The sequence below is a fragment of the Oncorhynchus clarkii genome, chromosome 25, assembly GCF_045791955.1.
Source record: "Oncorhynchus clarkii lewisi isolate Uvic-CL-2024 chromosome 25, UVic_Ocla_1.0, whole genome shotgun sequence".
Taxonomy (NCBI): Eukaryota; Metazoa; Chordata; class Actinopteri; order Salmoniformes; family Salmonidae; genus Oncorhynchus; species Oncorhynchus clarkii.
In genome coordinates, this window is record NC_092171.1 from 35,826,555 (window position 1) to 35,847,294 (window position 20,740).

At 42.0% G+C, this 20,740-nt stretch overlaps 1 protein-coding gene across 1 annotated transcript in view; it reads right to left on the bottom strand.

The window, feature by feature from the left end:
* The window catches only part of LOC139383375 (otoferlin-like), a 44,756-nt gene that overhangs the window by 8,680 nt on the left and 15,336 nt on the right, over positions 1 to 20,740 (bottom strand). The window contains exons 12-29 of the mRNA XM_071127896.1: positions 17,923 to 18,112; positions 16,432 to 16,552; positions 16,195 to 16,295; positions 15,006 to 15,096; positions 14,683 to 14,799; positions 14,290 to 14,442; positions 13,910 to 14,099; positions 13,381 to 13,505; positions 13,068 to 13,202; positions 11,647 to 11,808; positions 11,294 to 11,413; positions 10,839 to 11,000; positions 10,416 to 10,578; positions 10,214 to 10,284; positions 10,082 to 10,108; positions 9,834 to 9,962; positions 9,394 to 9,469; positions 4,046 to 4,155 (exon numbers count right to left, since the gene is read on the bottom strand). Coding sequence (XP_070983997.1) covers positions 4,046 to 4,155; positions 9,394 to 9,469; positions 9,834 to 9,962; positions 10,082 to 10,108; positions 10,214 to 10,284; positions 10,416 to 10,578; positions 10,839 to 11,000; positions 11,294 to 11,413; positions 11,647 to 11,808; positions 13,068 to 13,202; positions 13,381 to 13,505; positions 13,910 to 14,099; positions 14,290 to 14,442; positions 14,683 to 14,799; positions 15,006 to 15,096; positions 16,195 to 16,295; positions 16,432 to 16,552; positions 17,923 to 18,112 — 2,243 coding nt within the window. The remainder of the gene's footprint in view (positions 1 to 4,045; positions 4,156 to 9,393; positions 9,470 to 9,833; positions 9,963 to 10,081; positions 10,109 to 10,213; positions 10,285 to 10,415; positions 10,579 to 10,838; positions 11,001 to 11,293; positions 11,414 to 11,646; positions 11,809 to 13,067; positions 13,203 to 13,380; positions 13,506 to 13,909; positions 14,100 to 14,289; positions 14,443 to 14,682; positions 14,800 to 15,005; positions 15,097 to 16,194; positions 16,296 to 16,431; positions 16,553 to 17,922; positions 18,113 to 20,740) is intronic.

Below are 20,740 nucleotides of genomic sequence, written 5' to 3' on the forward strand. Positions count from 1 at the left end.
CACAGATTAAACCTCAAGACCAGGAATGATTTTCAATGCCTCGCAAAAAAGGGAACCAATTGGCAGATGTGTAAGAATAAAACAATCAGACGCTGAATATCCCTTTGAGCATGGTGAAGTTATTAATTACACTTTGGATGGTGTACCAAAACACTCTACAAAGATACAGGTGTCCTTCCTAACTCAGTTGCCATAGAGGAAGGAAACCGCTCAGGGATTTCACCATGAGGCCAAAACAGTTACAGTTCAATGGTTGTGATATGAGAAAACTGAGGCTGTATCAACAATACTGTAGTCACTCCACAATACTAACCTACATTACAGAGTAAAAGAAGGAAGCTTGTACAGAATAAAAATATTCCAAAACATGAATCCTGTTTGCAACAAGGCACTTAAGTACTACTGCAAAAATGTGGCAAAGAAATTAACGTTTTGTCCTAAATACAATGCGTTATACAGTATGTTTGGGGCAAATCCAACACAACAAAACAACTCTTCATATTTTCAAGCATGGTGGTGGGTGCATTAAGTTAGGGGTATGCTTGTCATCGGTAAGGACTATGAAGGTTTTTTTGATGATAAAAAGATACAGAATATAGCTAGCTACAAGCACAGGCAAAATCCTAGAAGAAAACCTGGTTCAGTCTGCTTTCCAACAGACACTGGGAGACAAATTCACCTTTCAGCAGAACAATAACCTAAAACACAAGGCCAAATCTACACTGGAGTTGCTTACGAAGACAACATTGAATCTTCCTGAGTGGCCTAGTTACAGTTTTGACTTAAATCGTCTTGTAAATCTATGGCAAGACTTAAATAGGCTGTCTAGCAACGTGTATATACAGTGTGTATGCATGTGTGTATGTATGTATATACACTGAGTATGCCAACCATTAGGAACACCTTCCTAATATTGAGTTTCACCCTTATACCCTCAGAACAGCCTTCATTCATCAGGGCATGGAATCTACAAGGTGTCAAAAGCGTTAAACAGGAATGCTGGCCCATGTTGAGTGTGAAAAACTCAGCAGTGTTGCAGTTCTTGACACAAACCGGTACGCCTGGCACCTACTACCATACCCTGTTCAAAGGCACTTACATTTTGTGTCTTGCCCATTCACCCTCCGAATGCCACACATGCACAATCCATGTCTGGGTTGACACCCCCCCTTGGGTTGTGCCGTGCTCGAGATCTTTGTGGACTATACTCGGCCTTGTCTCAGGATGGTAGGTTGGTGGTTGAAGATATCCCTCTATGGTGTGGGGGCTGTGCTTTGGCAAAGTGGGTGGGGTTATATCCTTCCTGTTTGGCCCTGTCTGGGGGTGTCATCGGATGGGGCCACAGTGTCCCCTGACCCCTCCTGTCTCAGGCTCCAGTATTTATGCTGCAGTAGTTTATGTTTTGGGGGGCTAGGGTCAGTTTGTTATATCTGGAGTACTTCTCCTGTCCTATCCAGTGTCCTGTGTGAATTTAAGTATGCTCTCTCTAATTCTCTTTTTCTCTCTTGGAGGACCTGAGCCCTAGGACCATGCCTCAGGACTACCTGACATGATGACTCCTTGCTGTCCCCAGTCTACCTGGCCGTGCTGCTACTCCTGTTTCAACTGTTCTGCCTGTGATTATTATTATTTGACCATGCTGGTCATTTATGAACATTTGAACATCTTGGCCATGTTCTGTTATAATCTCCACCCGGCACAGCCAGAAGAGGACTGGCCACCCTACATAGCCTGGTTCCTCTCTAGGTTTTTTCCTAGGTTTTGGCCTTTCTAGGGAGTTTTTCCTAGCCACCGTGCTTCTACACCTGCATTGCTTGCTGTTTGGGGTTTTAGGCTGGGTTTCTGCACAGCACTATGAGATATCAGCTGATGTACGAAGGGTTATATAAATAAATTTGATTTGATTTGATGTCTCATTTGTCTCAAGGCTTAAAAATCCTTCTTTCACCTGTCTCCACCCCTTCATCTACACTGACTGAAGTGACATCAATAAGGGATCATAGCTTTCACCTGGATTCACCTTGATTTACGTGGTCAGTCTATGTCATGGAAAGAGCAGGTGTTCTTAATGTTTTATATACTCAGTGTGTGTACAGTACATTCAGAAAGTATTCAGACCCCTTCACTTTCCAAATCATGTCCAATCAATTGAATTTACCACAGGTGGACTCCAATCAAGTTGTAGGAACATCTCAGGGATGATCAACGGAAGCAGGATACACCTGAGCTCAATGTCGAGTCCCATAGCAAAGGGTCTGAATACCTCGGTCAATAAGGTATTTCTATTTTTTATTTTTAATACATTTGCAGAGATTTCTAAAAACCTGTTTTAGCTTTGTCATTATGGGGTATTGTGTGTAGATTGATAGATTTTTTATCCATTTTAGAACAAGGCTGTAACGTGGAAAAAGTGAAGGGGTAAGAATACTTTCTGAATGCAAGCATACATACATACATACATACACACATACACACACACACACACTAGAGCTGGCCGTCCGGCCAAACTGAGCAATCGGGGGAGAAGGGCCTTGGTCAGGGAGGTGACCAAGAACTCGATGGTCACTCTGACAGAGCATCCAGAGTTCCTCTGTGGAAATGGGAGAACCTTCCAGAAGGACAACCATCTCTGCGGCACTCCACCAATCAGGCCTGTGTGGTAGAGTGACCAGATGGAAGCTACTCCTCAGTAAAAGACGCATGACAGCCTGCTTGGAGTTTGCCACAAGGCACCTAAATTACTCTCAGGCCATGAGTAACAAGATTCTCTGGTCTGATGAACCCAAGTTTGAACTCTTTGCCCTGAATGCCAAGCGTCACGTCTGGAGGAAACCGGGCACCATGGTGGTGTCAGCATCATGCTGTGGTGATGTTTTTCAGTGGCAGGGACTGGGAGACTAGGCAGGATCAAGGGAAAGATGAACGGAGCAAAGTACAGAGAGATCCTTGATGAAAACCTGCTCCAGAGCACTCAGGACCTCAGACTGGGGCGAAGGTTCACCTTCCAACAGGACAACGACCCTAAGCACTAAGCACACAGCCACGACAACGCAGGAGAAGTCTCTGAATGTCATTGAGTGGCCCAGCTAGACCCCGGACTTGAACCCAATCAAACATCTCTGGAGAGACCTGAAAATAGCTGTGCAGCAACGCTCCCCATCCAACCTGACAGAGCTTGAGAGGATCTGCAGAGAAGAATAGGAGAAACTCCCCAAATACAGGTGTGCAAAGCTTGTAGTGTCATAACCAAGAAGACTTGATGCTGTAATCGCTGCCAAAAGTGCTTCAACAAAGTACTGAGTAAAGGGTCTGAATACTTATGTAAATGTAATATTTCATTTTTGTATTTTTAATAAATTTGCAAACATTTCTAAAAATCTGTTTTTGCCTAGTCATAATGGGGTATTGTGTGTAGATTGATGAGGGGGAAAAAACAATTTAATCAATTTTAAAATAAGGCTGTAACATAACAAAATGTGGGGAAAATGAAGCGGTCTGAATACTTTCTGAATGCACTGTACTGTATGTATATATAATATCTTTGTTATGTGAATGCTGTATATACAAGTACCATGTATGTAAAATGTATTTAAAAAAAACTGAAGAGGGAGGGGGGGGGTTAGTTAAAAAATGATACATATTATTATATATATATATTCATATAATCAACTTGACAGAGCTTGAAGAATTTGAAAAAGAATAATGGGCAAATATTGTAATTCAGGTGTGCGAAGCTCTTAGACTTACTCCCCAAAAGACTCACAGCAGTAATCACTGCCAAAGGTGTTTCTATAAAGTATTGGCCCAAGGGTGTGAATACTCATGTAAATGAGATATTTCTGTATTTCATTTTCTATAAATTTGTTCATTTTTAACTGTCATTATGGGGTATTGTGTGTAGATGGGTGAGATTATATATATTTTTAATCCATTTTGAATTCAGGCTATTACAAAACAAAATGTGGAGTAAGTCAAGGGGTAGGAATAGTTTCTGAAGGCAATGTAATCAGTTTTGCTCGCTGGGTGGTATTGAGTAGCCACATACCTGCAGCTCATTGAGTTTGTGCTTCTTCTTCTCTGGCATGTCTCCAGGCCTCCTCTTGTCCTTTCCTTTTCCTTTCTTTCCTTTGACAGGAGAGTCATCAGGTTTGATCTCTGAGTATAGGTCAGGGAACAAGGGGTGAGGGGTGAGGGAGGAGTCAGTGAACAGCCCCACCAATATCCAGGAGATTTGCAATTCTGTTATTTCATGTCACAACAATACAACAGTTAACACCCAATGTTATTTTATTTAAATAATTGCTTGATCTAATAAAGTATACGTGGTCGCTTTCCCATTGTATTCTTGTTTTATGAATGTCAAGTCCCCATAGTATTATTTGTCTTCCTGTGACCTACCGTTATTGATAAACAACGTTTTCACCAAACAGCAAACATCTTACAAGGTAAGCTTCGATTTGGTCTTTGTTTGAGTTATAACTACATGGGGGGGTATCAAATGAATCGTTAGGTTGGTAGGAACAAATCTAGCCTATTGCCATGTTACCTGATGATGTATGACTTAATGGCAACATCGAATGTCCACGGAGTGACTATATCTTTGCGCCTCACAAATATGACGTTGCCTGCAATCATTACACAGGGGATTGGCTACTATGGCACCTTGACAGTACTGTAGCCAATGAGATAAGCTTTCCAGGGATATGCACTTGACCTGGGTGGGACAAAGCAAGGTCTAGAACCTTTTATGTGTAATGTGAACTACTACTACCTGGCTCAGAGACGGAACGCACAGAGCACGCTACATTACATTGTAAACACATTTCATCGCTTTAATTTCATCGCTTTAGCATAAAAGACGGCTTCTCAAGGGGGGGAGGTAAAAACGAAGAATATCGAACAGGAACCTAAAAAGAGGATTTTCGACTCGTCCAACAAAGATTGCTTTCTAGGAGGATTGGATCCACTTTTAGATCTGTAAGTAAATTATTTTCATGGCTTTATATAGCTCATTTACTATATGTATTTAGTTTTTTATAAGTTGTCTACTTTTCGTGCTTTGGATTTAGTTTACATTGGCCTATGTAACAAGTCATTTCAATGTCATATAATTCCAAAGCAGTTATTGTTTGTTTCATATTAGTTCTAAGTTTCATCCTTGTAACTTTGGAGAGGCCACTAAACTCTCATGGTCATTGGAGAGGCCACTAAACTCTCATGGTCATTGGAGAGGCCACTAAACTCTCATGGTCATTGGAGAGGCCACTAAACTCTCATGGTCATTGTTTATTTGTGGTTCTCACATCTGCCTCTGTTACTGTTCGCATAGTGTGTATGTTTGCGCTTCACACCTTCTATGTGGTGATTGTGAGTCCCATAGGGCGGCGCACAATTGGCCCAGAGTCGTCCGGGTTTGGCCGGTGTTGCCTGACTTGCCTAGTTAAATAAAGTTTACAGATAGTTTAGGCTTGTTGTTTTGTAAATTTAGTCAACTGTAATTGTGTGTGTTTAACAACAATATACTCCTTTATTTTATTCACCACAGAGTGGAGGATACAGAGGATTTTAATGATGACGTTTGGGAGCCACCCCTCCCCAGCAAGCGCCCCCGAACGGCCAAGGTCTTCACCTCCCACTGCTATGTCAATCCCCCCATCTGACGGTTCTACATCCACTTTTCATAGACCCCTTGAAAAAGAAAATAGGAGCTTATGGCACCATTAGTCCTAACAGAATCGGTTTCCCCGAGACCAAGGTAAACAGCATGACAAAGACAGTGGAGAGGGGGACCATACGTTGGATCAGGACTAACAAGCTGCTTTTTTTGAAAGGGAAGGACACTAGGGAAGTAACCATGCTCACCACACAGCATAAGGCATTCAATAACGACCATGTCTCAAGAAGGATGAAAAATGCCATTGGAGCATGAGTGAGGAAGAGTGTCCCCATTCCTGTTTCTGTGAAGGACTACAATGCCAGCATGGGGGATGTCGACCTAGCTGATGCTCTGATAGGCTACTACCAGGTCCTCCACCAGACCAGGAAGTGGTATAAGACTTTTGTTGACCACTTTGTGGACATTGCTACAGTAAACGCTTTCATTCTCCACAAGCAGATGGCCAAAGCAAAAGGTCAAACCCCTCTCTCCCGGTTGGCCTCCCGAGAGCAACTGGTGTTGGAAATGGCTGAATTGGGGGCCCAAAGCAACCTCACGACCCTCTCAAGACACCCCATTCAAGGTGAGCGCCACTATCCAACATACATGCCAAATACAAAAGAAAGAACAGCATACATTGCACAAAACACCGGGGGGAAAAAAGGGTGAAAAGCCACATCTTCTGTCTGAAATACCAGTCCGCTTTTTGTTTCCAGGCAGAGAGGGACTGCTTCAAAGACTATCACGACATGCACAAGCTATGGTGAAAGTGAAATCTAATCATCTACACCTGGGATGTAAAAACAACATGAATGCCATTTGGAAATAGTTCAGCTTATTTATATTTTTGCACCTTTTTTAGTGAAGGTTTGTGTTTGATAAGAAATGTTTATACATATTTTTTATGTAACTCTGTTGCTTTTATATTGTTTTTGTAAACAATTTATTTGTATGTGGGACCAATACATTGGACATGCCCAGGCTAAACATTCAGGCACTTTGGAGAGGTTGAAAAAACACTTGGATATCCCCGGTATGTCCCCCGACACCACCACAATGTTTGAGAGAGGTTGGTGTTGTAGAGATTTAGTTATTATAGTGAACAATAACTTTTAGGCACATCCAGTGTGCAACAACAGTGCAATTACCACATTCTGACACTTTGGAGAGGTTGAAAGGACACTTGAATGTACCCTGGATACCCCATAACACCACCACAATGGTGAGGTTGATATGGTAGAAATTGTGTTTTTATACTGAACAACTAGCATTTAGGGATTGCAATAGCACTGGAATTATCTAATTTACAGACATGTGTCACTTTGTAATTACACATGAATAGTAGTTCGTTTTGGGTATGTTTATTTAGGCAGAAATCAACATTTTGCCATTACATTTAAGAGGTTTTAAGGCAGCTCCTAAATGCAGCTGTTTTAGCCTCGCTCGTGGTGGAGTGGAGACAGAGAAATTAGTCTTCAACCTAGGTAACTTAGCTAGCTGAAACATGTCGACAAGCTTAACTATGTCCAAGCAAATCACTTTCAAACTTTAGCGTTATGAAGGAAATGTAGAGATAAAACGTATTGGTGCTCGTTAGCCACCTAAACTTGAAAATATGGTCATCCATTAAAATAAAGCAAGCTGTTATAGAAGATTCAAGTGGAGTGGTTGGTGGTGGATCATGGAGCAGTGGCTAGCATCTGAGGTAGGCTGGCTATAATAGCCTATAGGCTACAGTGTTGATGTTTGATGGCAGACTGTAATACCAATAGAACTACATGTAGAAGAAGGGTTAGTTATAAATACAGTGCCTTGCAAAAGTATTCATCCCCCTTGGCGTTTTTCCTATTTTGTTGCATTACAACATTTAATTTAAATAGATTTTTATTGGATTTTCATGTAATGGACATACACAAAATAGTCCAAATTGGTGAAGTGAAATTAAGAATATAACTTGTTTCAGAAAATAAAATAAAAAGGAAAAATGAAAAGTGGTGTGTCCATATGTATTCACCCCCTTTGCTATGAAGCCCCTAAATAAGACCTGGTGCAGCCAGTTATCTTCAGAAGTCACATAATTAGTTAAATAAAGTCCACCTGTGTGCAATCTAAGTGTCACATGATCTGTCACATGATCTCAATAAATATACACCAGTTCTGAGATACCCCAGAGTCTGCAACACCACTAAGCAAGTGGCAACACCAAGCAAGCGGCACCATGAAGACCAATGAGCTCTCCAAACAGGTCAGGGATGAAGTTGGGGAGAAGTACAGATCAGGGTTGGGTTATAAAAAAATATCTGAAACTTTTAACATCCTATGGAGCACCATTAAATCCATTATTAAAAAATGAAAGAATAGGGCACCACAACAAACCTGCCAAGAGAGGGCCGCCCACCAAAACACACGGACCAGGCAAGGCGGGCATTAATCAGAGAGGCAACAAAGTGACCAAAGATAACCCTGAAGAAGCTGCAAAGCTCCACAGCAGAGATTGGAGTATCCATAGGACCACTTTAAGCCGTACATTCCACAGAGTTGGGCTTTACGGAAGAGTGGCCAGAAAAAAGCCATTGCTTAAAGAAAAAAAAGCAAACATGTTTGGTGTTTGCCAAAAGGCATGTGGGAGATAGGAAAAATGCCAAAGGGCATTACTTTCGCAAGCCACTGTATCTTTCATGAAACTGGAGCTGTGCAATAGATGAAGTGAGGGAATAGCGTTATAAATGTTACATATTGTTAACCGGGCCCCTTTGTAACTAGCAGACGTATGCAGTGTTGCAATATTGCAGACTGATTACTAGCTAGTTGACAATAAAAGTGTGCGACTGTCATGGTCTTCCATGCAATAAGAGTTAAAGATATGGGAAGTAGCCAAAAACAGATCATAACCCAAACATTATAATGTTTGTGTGTGGCTCAAAACACATTTTTGGGATTGGTTATTAGTGCATTCAATGTGTAGCTGGTGTAGTGTACTGGTTTCGATGCATATCATGAGCTTTATTGATTAAGTTTGCCCTACCAATATGTTCATGTTGAAATCGCCACTGTGAATGCCAGTGCAACAGATCTTTCAGAATAACTAATACAACATTTAGCCAATAGGTCAAAAACTTTGTACACAATCTCTGCAAAATACTGCATTTGGGATTCCAAAAATATTTGTTTAAGTTAGTTTTATATAAACTGTTTTATGTATCATGTTAATTCAAAGCTATACTTAACTATTTATGTGTGTTTTATTCGTAACATTGTTCATATTTTTCATAGCCAACTTTCATGACCGGCATAATGGATTTGTGTCTGTGTAAATGAATGCAGAGATGAACTATGACAGAGAGGTCAGGGATATTGGGAAGGATTAGTGGTATGGGTTGTCCTGATTCCAAGAGGACAGCACATACTGTATAGTAGTGACATAGTAGTGAACATAGTACACAAGCTGATAATTCCCTTCGACTGCAATAATTACTTTCTACTTTAAAGTCCAATTATCAATATGCAAAGATTCATGATTATGCTGGACTATCTACAATACTTTAAGGTTTGTCTGCATCTATGGTATCTACATTTTCAATCTCTACCAAATGAATAAACATCAGCAACCTTAACATGATAACATATTGAAGATACATAAAAATATGTATATTTCTATAAAACATGTATAGATAAATCAGAGATGTGCTAGATCTACTGCTCTGGTGTTTTTCACAGTGTAGGATTGCATTTGTTACCTCCACCCTCAGCAGAAATATCTTGGTCCTCTTTCTCCTCAGCATCTGCCATAGCTGCCTCCTGAGCCTTGAGAATCTACCGAGTCACACACAAACCAATGAAATATGAAATACACAGAAAGGATCCCTTTAAAAATGAATTCACGAGTATCCAAATGTAGCCATAATTTATTTTATTTTACCTAGGCAAGTCATTTAAGAACAAATTCTTATTTTCAATGACAGCCTAGGAACAGTGGGTTAACTGCCTGTTCAGGGGCAGAACAACAGATTTGTACCTTGTCAGCTCGGGGGTTTGACCTTGCAACCTTCCGGTTACTAGTCCAACGCTCTAACCACTAGGCTACCCTGCCGCATAAGATGATAATGATGTCTAATTGTATACAAGTTTACAGTCTGTACATAAAAAATAACAATGCCATTTTCACGGATGGCCTCACCTCCATCAGAGTTTCGATCGAGGCGAAGTACTTTGACCACCAATCCAACATGCTCTCATCAAACTCTTCCTCCTCCACCTCGTCTCCTCCCTTCTTTCTCTTCTTCTTCTTCCCTCCCTTATCATCCTCCTACAACATCGATGTCAGGTTAGATTAATAGGTTGCAATATCCCTTTTACTATTTTAAACTACTGTACGACCTTTAACAAATAAACATTCACCTACAAATGAGACGTCGTAACACCTACCTCAATTTTAACCACTGCATCAGACCCCTGAAAAAGACCACAAAACATATCGGCCATATTACAACTCAGGAGGTTTTTATTCAAGTTTATTATTCAAATGAACATGAACATAATGGTGTGATGAGATCTTACAGAGTCCAGCTTAACCATGGTCTCCATCTTCTTGATGGAGGGTTCTGGCTCGTAGTTGACAATGATCTCCTCTGGTGGAGGACAAAGACCGCATGAGTGACATTTGTACAACTAATTTATCTTCCCGACCTGGGCAAAGTATAAGGGCACTATGAGGGATGCATGTGTGTGTGTGTGTGTGTGTGTCTGCATGTGTTTGTACCTTGAGTGTTCCAGTTGTTGGCTTCCTTGTCTGCTGCCCGGTAGATGAACTTGCGTAGTGTGGTGACAGCATGGTTCCCCACTAAGGTGTAGCGACCGAACGCTCTGCAGTCCACCACTCTGATGTTCAGGGGAGGGTGGAGCAGCTCATTCTCAGGCAGATCCTGGAGAACGTAAGTTCACAGGAAATTAATGGGTCACATTTGGCACATGGTATCTTAATTGTGTAATTTCCTTGTTGTAAAACAGTTTTCTGGTTGAGAAAACTTCATATAACCACATTACAACCAACGGATCTCTGTTACAGTAAGGTAAAGATTTAGTTTTCATGACAATATCACAACTTCATGGGAAAGTCGTCCTATTTTGGTTGTTATTAGGCGAGAACCAGTTGAATGATGGAATGATTTTAAAGAGAACTTACCACCTCAAACATCTTAACCAGGGTGCCGAAGTTAGGATTTTTCTTGTAGTTCTGGATCAGGGAAGACTGGACCCCTTTACCGGCACATTCTATGTCCACACGAGGCCTGTCCACCGCAGCTAGGTTGACCCTCTTCAGGTCCCTGAGCCCCCAGAACAGCACCTGGAAAAGGGGAACATTTCAGTAACACTTTATTTAAAGGGTACCTACATCAGGCCTTCATAACCATTAATGACACATTCATTACCTTTTCATGACTCATTCATAACATATTCATAACCATTCATAACCTGTTCATACCCATTCATAACACATTTATGACACATGCATAACATATTCATAACGCATTCATAACCCATTCCTAACACCCATTCATAAGCAGTACATAAGCATTTCCTAAATGTTACAGCAATATTGACACACTTCCTGTACACTAAGAGGAGGTTAACTCCCACCTCGATCCTGTACTTGCTGAGGACTGGTCTGATGCCCAGAGGGACAGGTAGGATGGGACCACGGTCCATGTCTGTGGGACCGTCGATGGGCGGCAGGTCAGCTTTACCATGCGGACCAATCTGAATCATGAACAGACGTTACAGACATCAACATTACTGATTCATTTGGGTCTAATCAAATAATCTATTGTCACGTGACTGGCAGAAATAATATTTAGTTTTACTATTATTAACCTAGGAAATCTCAGAATACATAAACTTTGAAAGTAAAACTTCTACATTTACTTGTCCCACAATCAATTTCCCTCCACTTTGGGACAAATAATGTTGGGGTTGATCTATTGCCAGCTCACCTGCAGCAGTTCGAAGGCCGCCAGCATTTCTCCAGCGGCGCAGTTCCCCCTATAGATCTGGTAGTACTCTAGTTGGGGAGGGAAACGTGGAGGTCCGTAGTGTTCGTCAGCCATCTTGGTTATGGGCTTGGCAAAAGTCCTGCCCATGAACTCTGCTTTTCCCTGGAGTCACGTCATAACATAACAGGAAGACAATCAAAATATAATCCTGAACCTGCTTTGATAAATCAAGGACCACACCATGTCCACAATTATGAATTAAGGTTTAAATATTTGAAAGAATGGTCTCTTAGTACAGTATTTCAATCTACAATCTGAGGAAATTGGCCGGTGTTCACATTACAAGCGTTTTAATAGAACAATTTGATATTTAAAAAACAGTAGCGTGAATACAATAGAGGGTGTTCATGCCACATCCTTCATCAATAGGTTAAGTATGGTATTAGCTTACCCAACAAAGATGCATGGCTTGACAATGCACATGCTTCAAAGCTCAAGATGATACAACAGAACAATGAAAATCAACTAGCCTGGTCCCAGATCTGTTTGTACAGTTTTGCCAACTTGACTTTAGGAGTTAGCTATACGCACACACTTCAGAAACGATCTGGGACCAGGCTGAAAAAAAATTATGGAAACGACACTCAAACATAACCACTGTACCGCATAAGCAAAAATCTTCCATTGAAGGAATGCAAGAGGGGTAAGGCTGATGTCCAGTGAATGGGTCTTTCCAGTTAGATCTTATACCTCTTGCATGCCTTGGTCCAAGGCTCTTACAAACCTGTTCCTGGAGAGCTACCGTCCTGTATGTTTCCGCTCCAACCCTAATCAAGCACACCTGATTTACACCTGATTCACACCTGATAATTATCTAGTTGATAAGCTGAATCCATATCAGGTTAGTTAGAACTGGAGCAAAGACCTACATGAGGGTAGCTCTCCAGGAACAGGGTTGGAGAGCACTAGCCTCGTACAAATTATCCTGATCAGATCTCGTAAGATCTCGTAAGCTCGCGAGATCAGCATGGTTCGTACGAGGCTAGGAGAGCCCTGCCTCGGGGCATAATGCTCTCTTCCACTACTTCCAGACTTCAATCAGAATTCAATTCACACTCTACTTATCCCGAGCCAGGGTCATCCAAAACAATGGTGTTTATGTTCAGGAATAGATATCAGATCATCAGTTGAGTAAACATATACATTCTTTCAAATATAATTCATATCAATTCTGTAAAATCAGATAAACATATAAGTTGCAACATTACTTGACAATGATGCTAACAAAGCACCTACTACTGTATCTACAGGACCTCATTCAAATGCAGAGACTCCTTTGAATGACATGTCATTTATGTTACTAGATGACTGGAGCAGCAAGGAAAGACGGGGTCTGGATTCTGACCAGGCATCGTGCTTACCACCGTGTCCTGGTCATAGATTTCTATGACGATTATAGGAGGGTCGTCCCTGAGTTCGCCAACCTCTCCGAACAGTTCTACGTTGTCAAACACCATCAGCTGGTCCCAGGTGGGACACAGTGTCTCATTCAACACCTGGGCGGATAGTGACAATCATTAATTTATTCATTCATTCACAACCCATCTTGTTACTCTCGTTCACCATTCTGTTATTCTTATACTTAAATTACTTTAAAGATGATAGAAAGTGATATTTGTGGAATCACTGTATTTTTTAACAAATAAACAAAACAAACAAATCTAGTTGTCCTACCTCTGTGACCTGGCTGTGTGTGGAGAAGAAGACCCTGGCGAAGGGGTCAGAGAGGCCGCTGCTGTCTGCCGCAAACAGGCTGCGAGCCTGGTACATATGGACCCTCAGCTGAAAGATCTGCTTCACTGTGGAAGAGAGGGGGGGGGGGCATTTATCAATGGGATTCTCTAGCTTCCCTTATTCGTAGTGATACAATATGTGAATAGAATTTGAACTACTAAAAAAGACATTCCCATTCAAGTCAACGCTCCCTGAGGAACATCAGGGATGACAACCACCATAGGGGAGTTTGCTATAAAGCACAGACCGATCAGAGACCACCAGGGTAAGTCTGAGGGATCTGTCCTTTCTAATCACTCTATTTCTATGTTATATGTGGATATGTGTGGCACATGCATGGGACATCACCGTCTCCCATACTCATGTGTCTAGACCGCTGTTAATGTAATCAATGGGATTCTCTAGTTTTCCATATGCATAGTGATATATGTGGTGAATCGGACGCCATCTGTCTCTCAGTCCCTCTTACTCATGTATGTGAGGCTGATGGGAGGAGCAGACTGCGAGCCAGGTCCTTTCAGCATCTTGTTCTCCTCGAAGCCATTGGGCAGACCAGACAGGAAGTCTTTCCTCTGACGGTTCAGACCCAGCCACAGGTAGATCTCTGTCTTAGCCTGCACTGTCCAGCCAGCTGCCCCAAAGCCCTTCTTACCAGGCAGCTGGGCATGATGAGGCAAACACATGAATGGAAATCAGATGGACACAGCACCAGTGGTTCAGAACAAGTGAAAACTGAAATGGGAATGGCTGTAATTATTAATTTTAGGGGATTTCAAACTAAATCAATAAGCACACACTGGACGAGGAAATAGGCTTTTGGTTTTGGATGTAGAATAACTATTCAAAGACCTTAAGGAAGATGGTTTTGACTTTGCCACAGTCCTTCCCAGTCTCCTCGTCCACCCCGGAGTACAGGATGTCTTTGGAGGGGACACGGGCGTAGGCGATTCGCTTGTTATTACTCATCATCCAGATGTAGATGTCAGGGATGCTGTGCTGCGGCTGCAATTACACATCAGTCAGTCAGTCAACCAATCAATCAATCTGTAATATATTTACTGTCCCAATAGGGACATTTATAGTGCAATCAGGGTAAAGAAAAAACAACCAAAAACAATCATTCAACAAATATACACAATATAAAGGAAAAGAAAGATGAACAAAGACCTCTGGAATGTAATCAATAGTTTAGATTGATTAACTACTGTATACGTATCGTATATACACTCCTTCCTTACTTACCTCATCAGCTAGGAACCTGAGCTTGTGGAGAAAGTTCTGCACCAGCTTGATCTTATCCCTCACTGTGTTCTTCTTCACCTGTGTCCTGATGGTCTTAGCCTGCTGACCTAAGTTCTCCTAAAAGCAAACACAATGAGACAAGTACACTTTTTTTTACCACTGACACACCACATGAATGGCCTGTTTCCTGGACACAGATCAATCCCAGTCTTGAACTAAAAAGCAGGCTCAGTAGAAATAGCTTTTTAGTCCAGGACTAGGTGTAATATGTGACAGAGAATTATATATAGAAACATTACAATCATGGATCATGTGCGCCGTACCAGTTCCCTCATGCAGGACTTGAGTCTCTCTTTGTCCAGCTTGGTCCTCCCAGTCTGGTTTTGGTCCTTGTTAGCCAGAGTCAGAAATTGACTGGGGGAAAAAAAATCATTAAATGTCAGTCAATGGTACCCGAAATGACACCCTAAACCCTATATAGTGCACTACTTTTGACCAGGGATTACGGGATACAGACAATGTCCTCCTAAAAACAAGGAATTGAGTAAGACAGTACCGAGCCAGTAGTAGTAATCAGTAGTGATAAAGGGTCAGTATAGAGCCAGTAGGACTCAGTAGGGTTATCAGTATAGAGCCAGTAGGACTCAGTAGGGTTATCAGTATAGAGCCAGTAGGACTCAGTAGTGTTATCAGTATAGAGCCATTAGGACTCAGTAGGGTTATCAGTATAGAGCCAGTAGGACTCAGTAGTGTTATCATTATAGAGCCAGTAGGACTCAGTAGTGTTATCAGTATAGAGCCAGTAGGACTCAGTAGGGTTATCAGTATAGAGCAAGTAGTAGGATTCAGTTGGGTTATCAGTATAGAGCCAGTAGGACTCAGTAGGGTTATCAGTATAGAGCCAGTAGGACTCAGTAGGGTTATCAGTATAGAGCCAGTAGTATGACTCAGTAGGGTTATCAGTATAGAGCCAGTAGGACTCAGTAGAGTTATCAGTATAGAGCGAGTAAGACTCAGTAGGGTTATCAGTATAGAGCCAGTAGGACTCAGTAGGGTTATCAGTATAGAGCCAGTAGGACTCAGTAGGGTTATCAGTATAGAGCTAGTAGTAGGACTCAGTAGGGTTATCATTATAGAGCCAGTAGTAGGACTCAGTAGGGTTATCAGTATAGAGCCAGTAGGACTCAGTAGGGTTATCAGTATAGAGCCAGTAGGACTCAGTAGGGTTATCAGTATAGAGCCAGTAGGACTCAGTTGGGTTATCAGTACAGAGCCAGTAGGACTGAGTAGGGTTATCAGTATAAAGCCAGTAGGACTCAGTAGGGTTATCAGTATAGAGCCAGTAGGACTCAGTAGGGTTATCATTATAGAGCCAGTAGTAGGACTCAGTAGGGTTATCAGTATAGAGCCAGTAGGACTCAGTAGGGTTATCAGTATAGAGCCAGTAGGACTCAGTAGGGTTATCAGTATAGAGCCAGTAGACCTCAGTAGGGTTAAAGGGTCAGTAGAGACCTGCATCCATTGCTGAGATCCTCCAAGACCCCTCTCAGTCTGCGTTCAGGATATGCCTTCTCTGTCTTAATGACCTCCTGAACATCGTTCAGACCCTCCTCCTGTTGACACAGTGTTATAGACATGATATAACATTACTCTGATGTTTTAAGAATGTTTGTAACGGAACTATTTATTACGTTTTACTAATGTCATTCTTACACATTTCAATTGGATAACAGTGATTGATTGACCCACCAGTTTATCGGCAATGTTGTCTATAAGGTTGGCATTGTACAGTCTTCTTCTCTGGTCCTGCCACCAGCTCTTGATATAAATACACGGCTTCCTCTCAAAGTAAGGCAGGTGGAAATAGTTTCTGAAAGTTTGAGATGCACAAAAAGTGTGAATGAATGAAACCTGACCTACTGAGACTTACGATTCAGTTGCAGAGAATCTAAAACAACAATCCCGGCAGGAAAACTAGCTGAAACGATTGTCATTAGATCTAGTTCACAACCAGAAATAACTTCCTTTCAACCAGCTTGACATGCTGGGGTACTCTGCTAATGAATCTTTTGGGATTTGACTAGGGTTGCAAAATTCTAGGAACTTGAATAAATTCACTAGTTTTTCCAAAATCCCGGTTGAATTCCCCTGAATCAGGAGGGAATAAGCAGGAAACCCAGAATCCTCCAACCAGGATTTCTGGAAAACCAGGGAAGTTATTGAAAGTTCCCAGAATTTTGCAACCCTAGATCTGACCTCTCGGTGATGACTGGTTTCATGGGCAGGATGGTGGACACTGAGACCAGGTCATTGTCTAATGTGTCTGTTGGCATCTGATCTGTCGGTGATGACTGGTTTCATGGGCGGGATGGTGGACACTGAGACCAGGTCATTGTCTAATGTGTCTGTTGGCATCTGACCTGTCGGTGATGACTGGTTTCATGGGCAGGATGGTGGACACTGAGACCAGGTCATTGTCTAATGTGTCTGTTAGCATCTGACCTGTCGGTGATGACTGGTTTCATCGGCGGGGTGGTGGACACTGAGACCAGGTCATTGTCTAATGTGTCTGTTGGCATCTGACCTGTCGGTGATGACTGGTTTCATGGGCAGGATGGTGGACACTGAGACCAGGTCATTATCTAATGTGTCTGTTAGCATCTGACCTGTCGGTGATGACTGGTTTCATGGGCAGGATGGTGGACACTGAGACCAGGTCATTGTCTAATGTGTCTGTTGGCATCTGACCTGTCGGTGATGACTGGTTTCATGGGCAGGATGGTGGACACTGAGACCACGTCATTATCTAATGTGTCTGTTAGCATCTGACCTGTCGGTGATGACTGGTTTCATGGGCAGGATGGTGGACACTGAGACCAGGTCATTGTCTAATGTGTCTGTTAGCATCTGACCTGTCGGTGATGACTGGTTTCATGGGCAGGATGGTGGACACTGAGACCAGGTCATTGTCTAATGTGTCTGTTGGCATCTGACCTGTCGGTGATGACTGGTTTCATGGGCGGGATGGTGGACACTGAGACCAGGTCATTGTCTAATGTGTCTGTTGGCATCTGACCTGTCGGTGATGACTGGTTTCATGGGCGGGATGGTGGACACTGAGACCAGGTCATTATCTAATGTGTCTGTTAGCATCTGACCTGTCGATGATGACTGGTTTCATGGGCAGGATGGTGGACACTGAGACCAGGTCATTATCTAATGTGTCTGTTAGCATCTGACCTGTCGGTGATGACTGGTTTCATCGGCGGGGTGGTGGACACTGAGACCAGGTCATTGTCATCATCTCCCTCCTCTTCATCACTAGATCCATGGATCAGCTCTGTCTCCTCTTCATCTCCGTCTCCCCCACTCTTCTTCCCGCTACTCGACTTGACTTTGGTCACACCATCAATCTCACTCCCATAGTTACCTAGTTAAAAGATGAAAGTTAAAAATATGGCGATATACACTGTTCAAAAGTTTGGGGTCACTTAGAAATGTCCTTGTTTTCGAAAGAAATACAATTTTTTTGTCCATTAAAATATCATCAAATTGATCGGAAATACAGTCTAGACGTTGTTAATGTTGTAAATGACTATTGTAGCAGGAAATGGCTGATTTTTAATGGAATATCATCGAACCCACAAACCCACAAATGCAGATGTTCCAGATACTCAACTAGTCTAAAGAAGGCCAGTTTTATTGCTTCTTTATTCAGAACAACAGTTTTCAGCTGTGCTAACATAATTGCAAAAGGGTTTTCTAATGATCAATTAGCCTTTTTAAATGATAAACTTGGATTAGCTAACACAAATGCCATTGGAACAAAGGAGTGATGGTTGCTGATAATGGGCCTCTGAACGCCTACGTAGATATTCCATTAAAAATTTGTCGTTTCCATCTACAATACTAATTTACAATTTTCTATTTTATTTATTTATTTATTTTACCTTTATTTAACCAGGTAGGCAAGTTGAGAACAAGTTCTCATTTACAATTGCGACCTGGCCAAGATAAAGCAAAGCAGTTCGACACATACAACAACACAGAGTTACACATGGAGTAAAACAAACATACAGTCAATAATACAGTAGAAAAATAAATCTATATACAATGTGAGCAATTTCGGTGAGATAAGGGAGGTAATGGCAAAAAAAAGGCCATGGTGGCAAAGTAAATACAATATAGCAAGTAAAACACTGGAATGGTAGATTTGCAGTGGAAGAATGTGCAAGGTAGAGATAGAAATAATGGGGTCCAAAGGAGCAAAATAAATAAATACAGTAGGGGGAGAGGTAGTTGTTTGGGCTAAATTATAGATGGGCTATGTACAGGTTGGTTGGTTTTGGGGGTGACCAAAGAGATATACATGCTGGAGCGCGTGCTACAGGTGGGTGCTGCTATGGTGACCAGCGAGCTGAGATAAGGTGGGCCTTTACCTAGCCGGGTCTTGTAGATGACCTGGAGCCTGTGGGTTTGGCGATGAGTATGAAGCGAGGGCCAGCCAATGAGAGCGTACAGGTCGCAGTGGTGGGTAGTATATGGGTCTTTGGTGACAAAATGAATGGCACTGTGATAGACTGCATCCAATTTATTGAGTAGGGTATTGGAGGCTATTTTGTAAATTACATCGCCGAAGTTGAGGATCGATAGGATGGTCAGTTTTACAAGGGTATGTTTGGCAGCATGAGTGAAGGATGCTTTGTTACGAAATAGGAAGCCAATTCTTGATTTAACTTTGGATTGGAGATGTTTGATATGAGTCTGGAAGGAGAGTTTACAGTCTAACCAGACACCTAGGTATTTGTAGTTGTCCAGATACTCTAAGTCAGAACCGTCCAGAGTAGTGATGTTGGACGGGCGGGCAGGTGCGGGCAGCGATCGGTTGAATAGCATGCATTTAGTTTTACTTGTATTTAAGAGAAATTGGAGGCCACGGAAGGAGAGTTGTCTGGCATTGAAGCTCGTCTGGAGGGTTGTTAATACAGTGTCCAAAGAAGGGCCAGAAGTATACAGAATGGTGTCGTCTGTGTAGAGGTGGATCAGAGACTCACTAGCAGCAAGAGCGACATCATTGATGTATACAGAGAAGAGAGTCGGTCCAAGAATTTAACCCTGTGGTACCACCATAGAGACTGCCAGTGGCCCGGACAACAGGCCCTCCGATTTGACACACTGAACTCTATCAGAGAAGTAGTTGGTGAACCAGGCGAGGCATTCATTTGAGAAACCAAGGCTATCGAGTCTGCCGATGAGGATGTGGTGATTGACAGAGTCGAAAGCCTTGGCAAGGTCAATGAATATGGCTGCACAGTATTGTTTCTTATCGATGGCGGTTAAGATATCGTTTAGGACCTTGAGCGTGGCTGAGGTGCACCCATGACCATCTCTGAAACCAGATTGCATTGCGGAGAAGGTATGGTGGGATTCGAAATGGTCGGTAATCTGATTGTTGACGTGGCTATCGAAGACCTTAGAAAGGCAGGGTAGGATAGATATAAGTCTGTAAATCAAATCAAATCAAATTTTATTTGTCACATACACATGGTTAGCAGATGTTAATGCGAGTGTAGCGAAATGCTTGTGCTTCTAGTTCCGACAATGCAGTAATAACCAACAAGTAATCTAGCTAACAATTCCAAAACTACTACCTTATAGACAGACACAAGTGTAAGGGGATAAAGAATATGTACATAAAGATATATGAATGAGTGATGGTACAGAGCGGCATAGGCAAGATACAGTAGATGGTATTGAGTGCAGTATATACATATGAGATGAGTATGTAAACAAAGTGGCATAGTTAAAGTGGCTAGTGATACATGTATTACATAAGGATGCAGTAGATGATATAGAGTACAGTATATATGTATACATATGAGATGAATAATGTAGGGTATGTAAACATTATATTAGGTAGCATTGTTTAAAGTGGCTAGTGATATATTTTACATAATCTCCCATCAATTCCCATTATTAAAGTGGCTGGAGTTGAGTCAGTGTGTTGGCAGCAGCCACTCAATGTTAGTGGTGGCTGTTTAACAGTCTGATGGCCTTG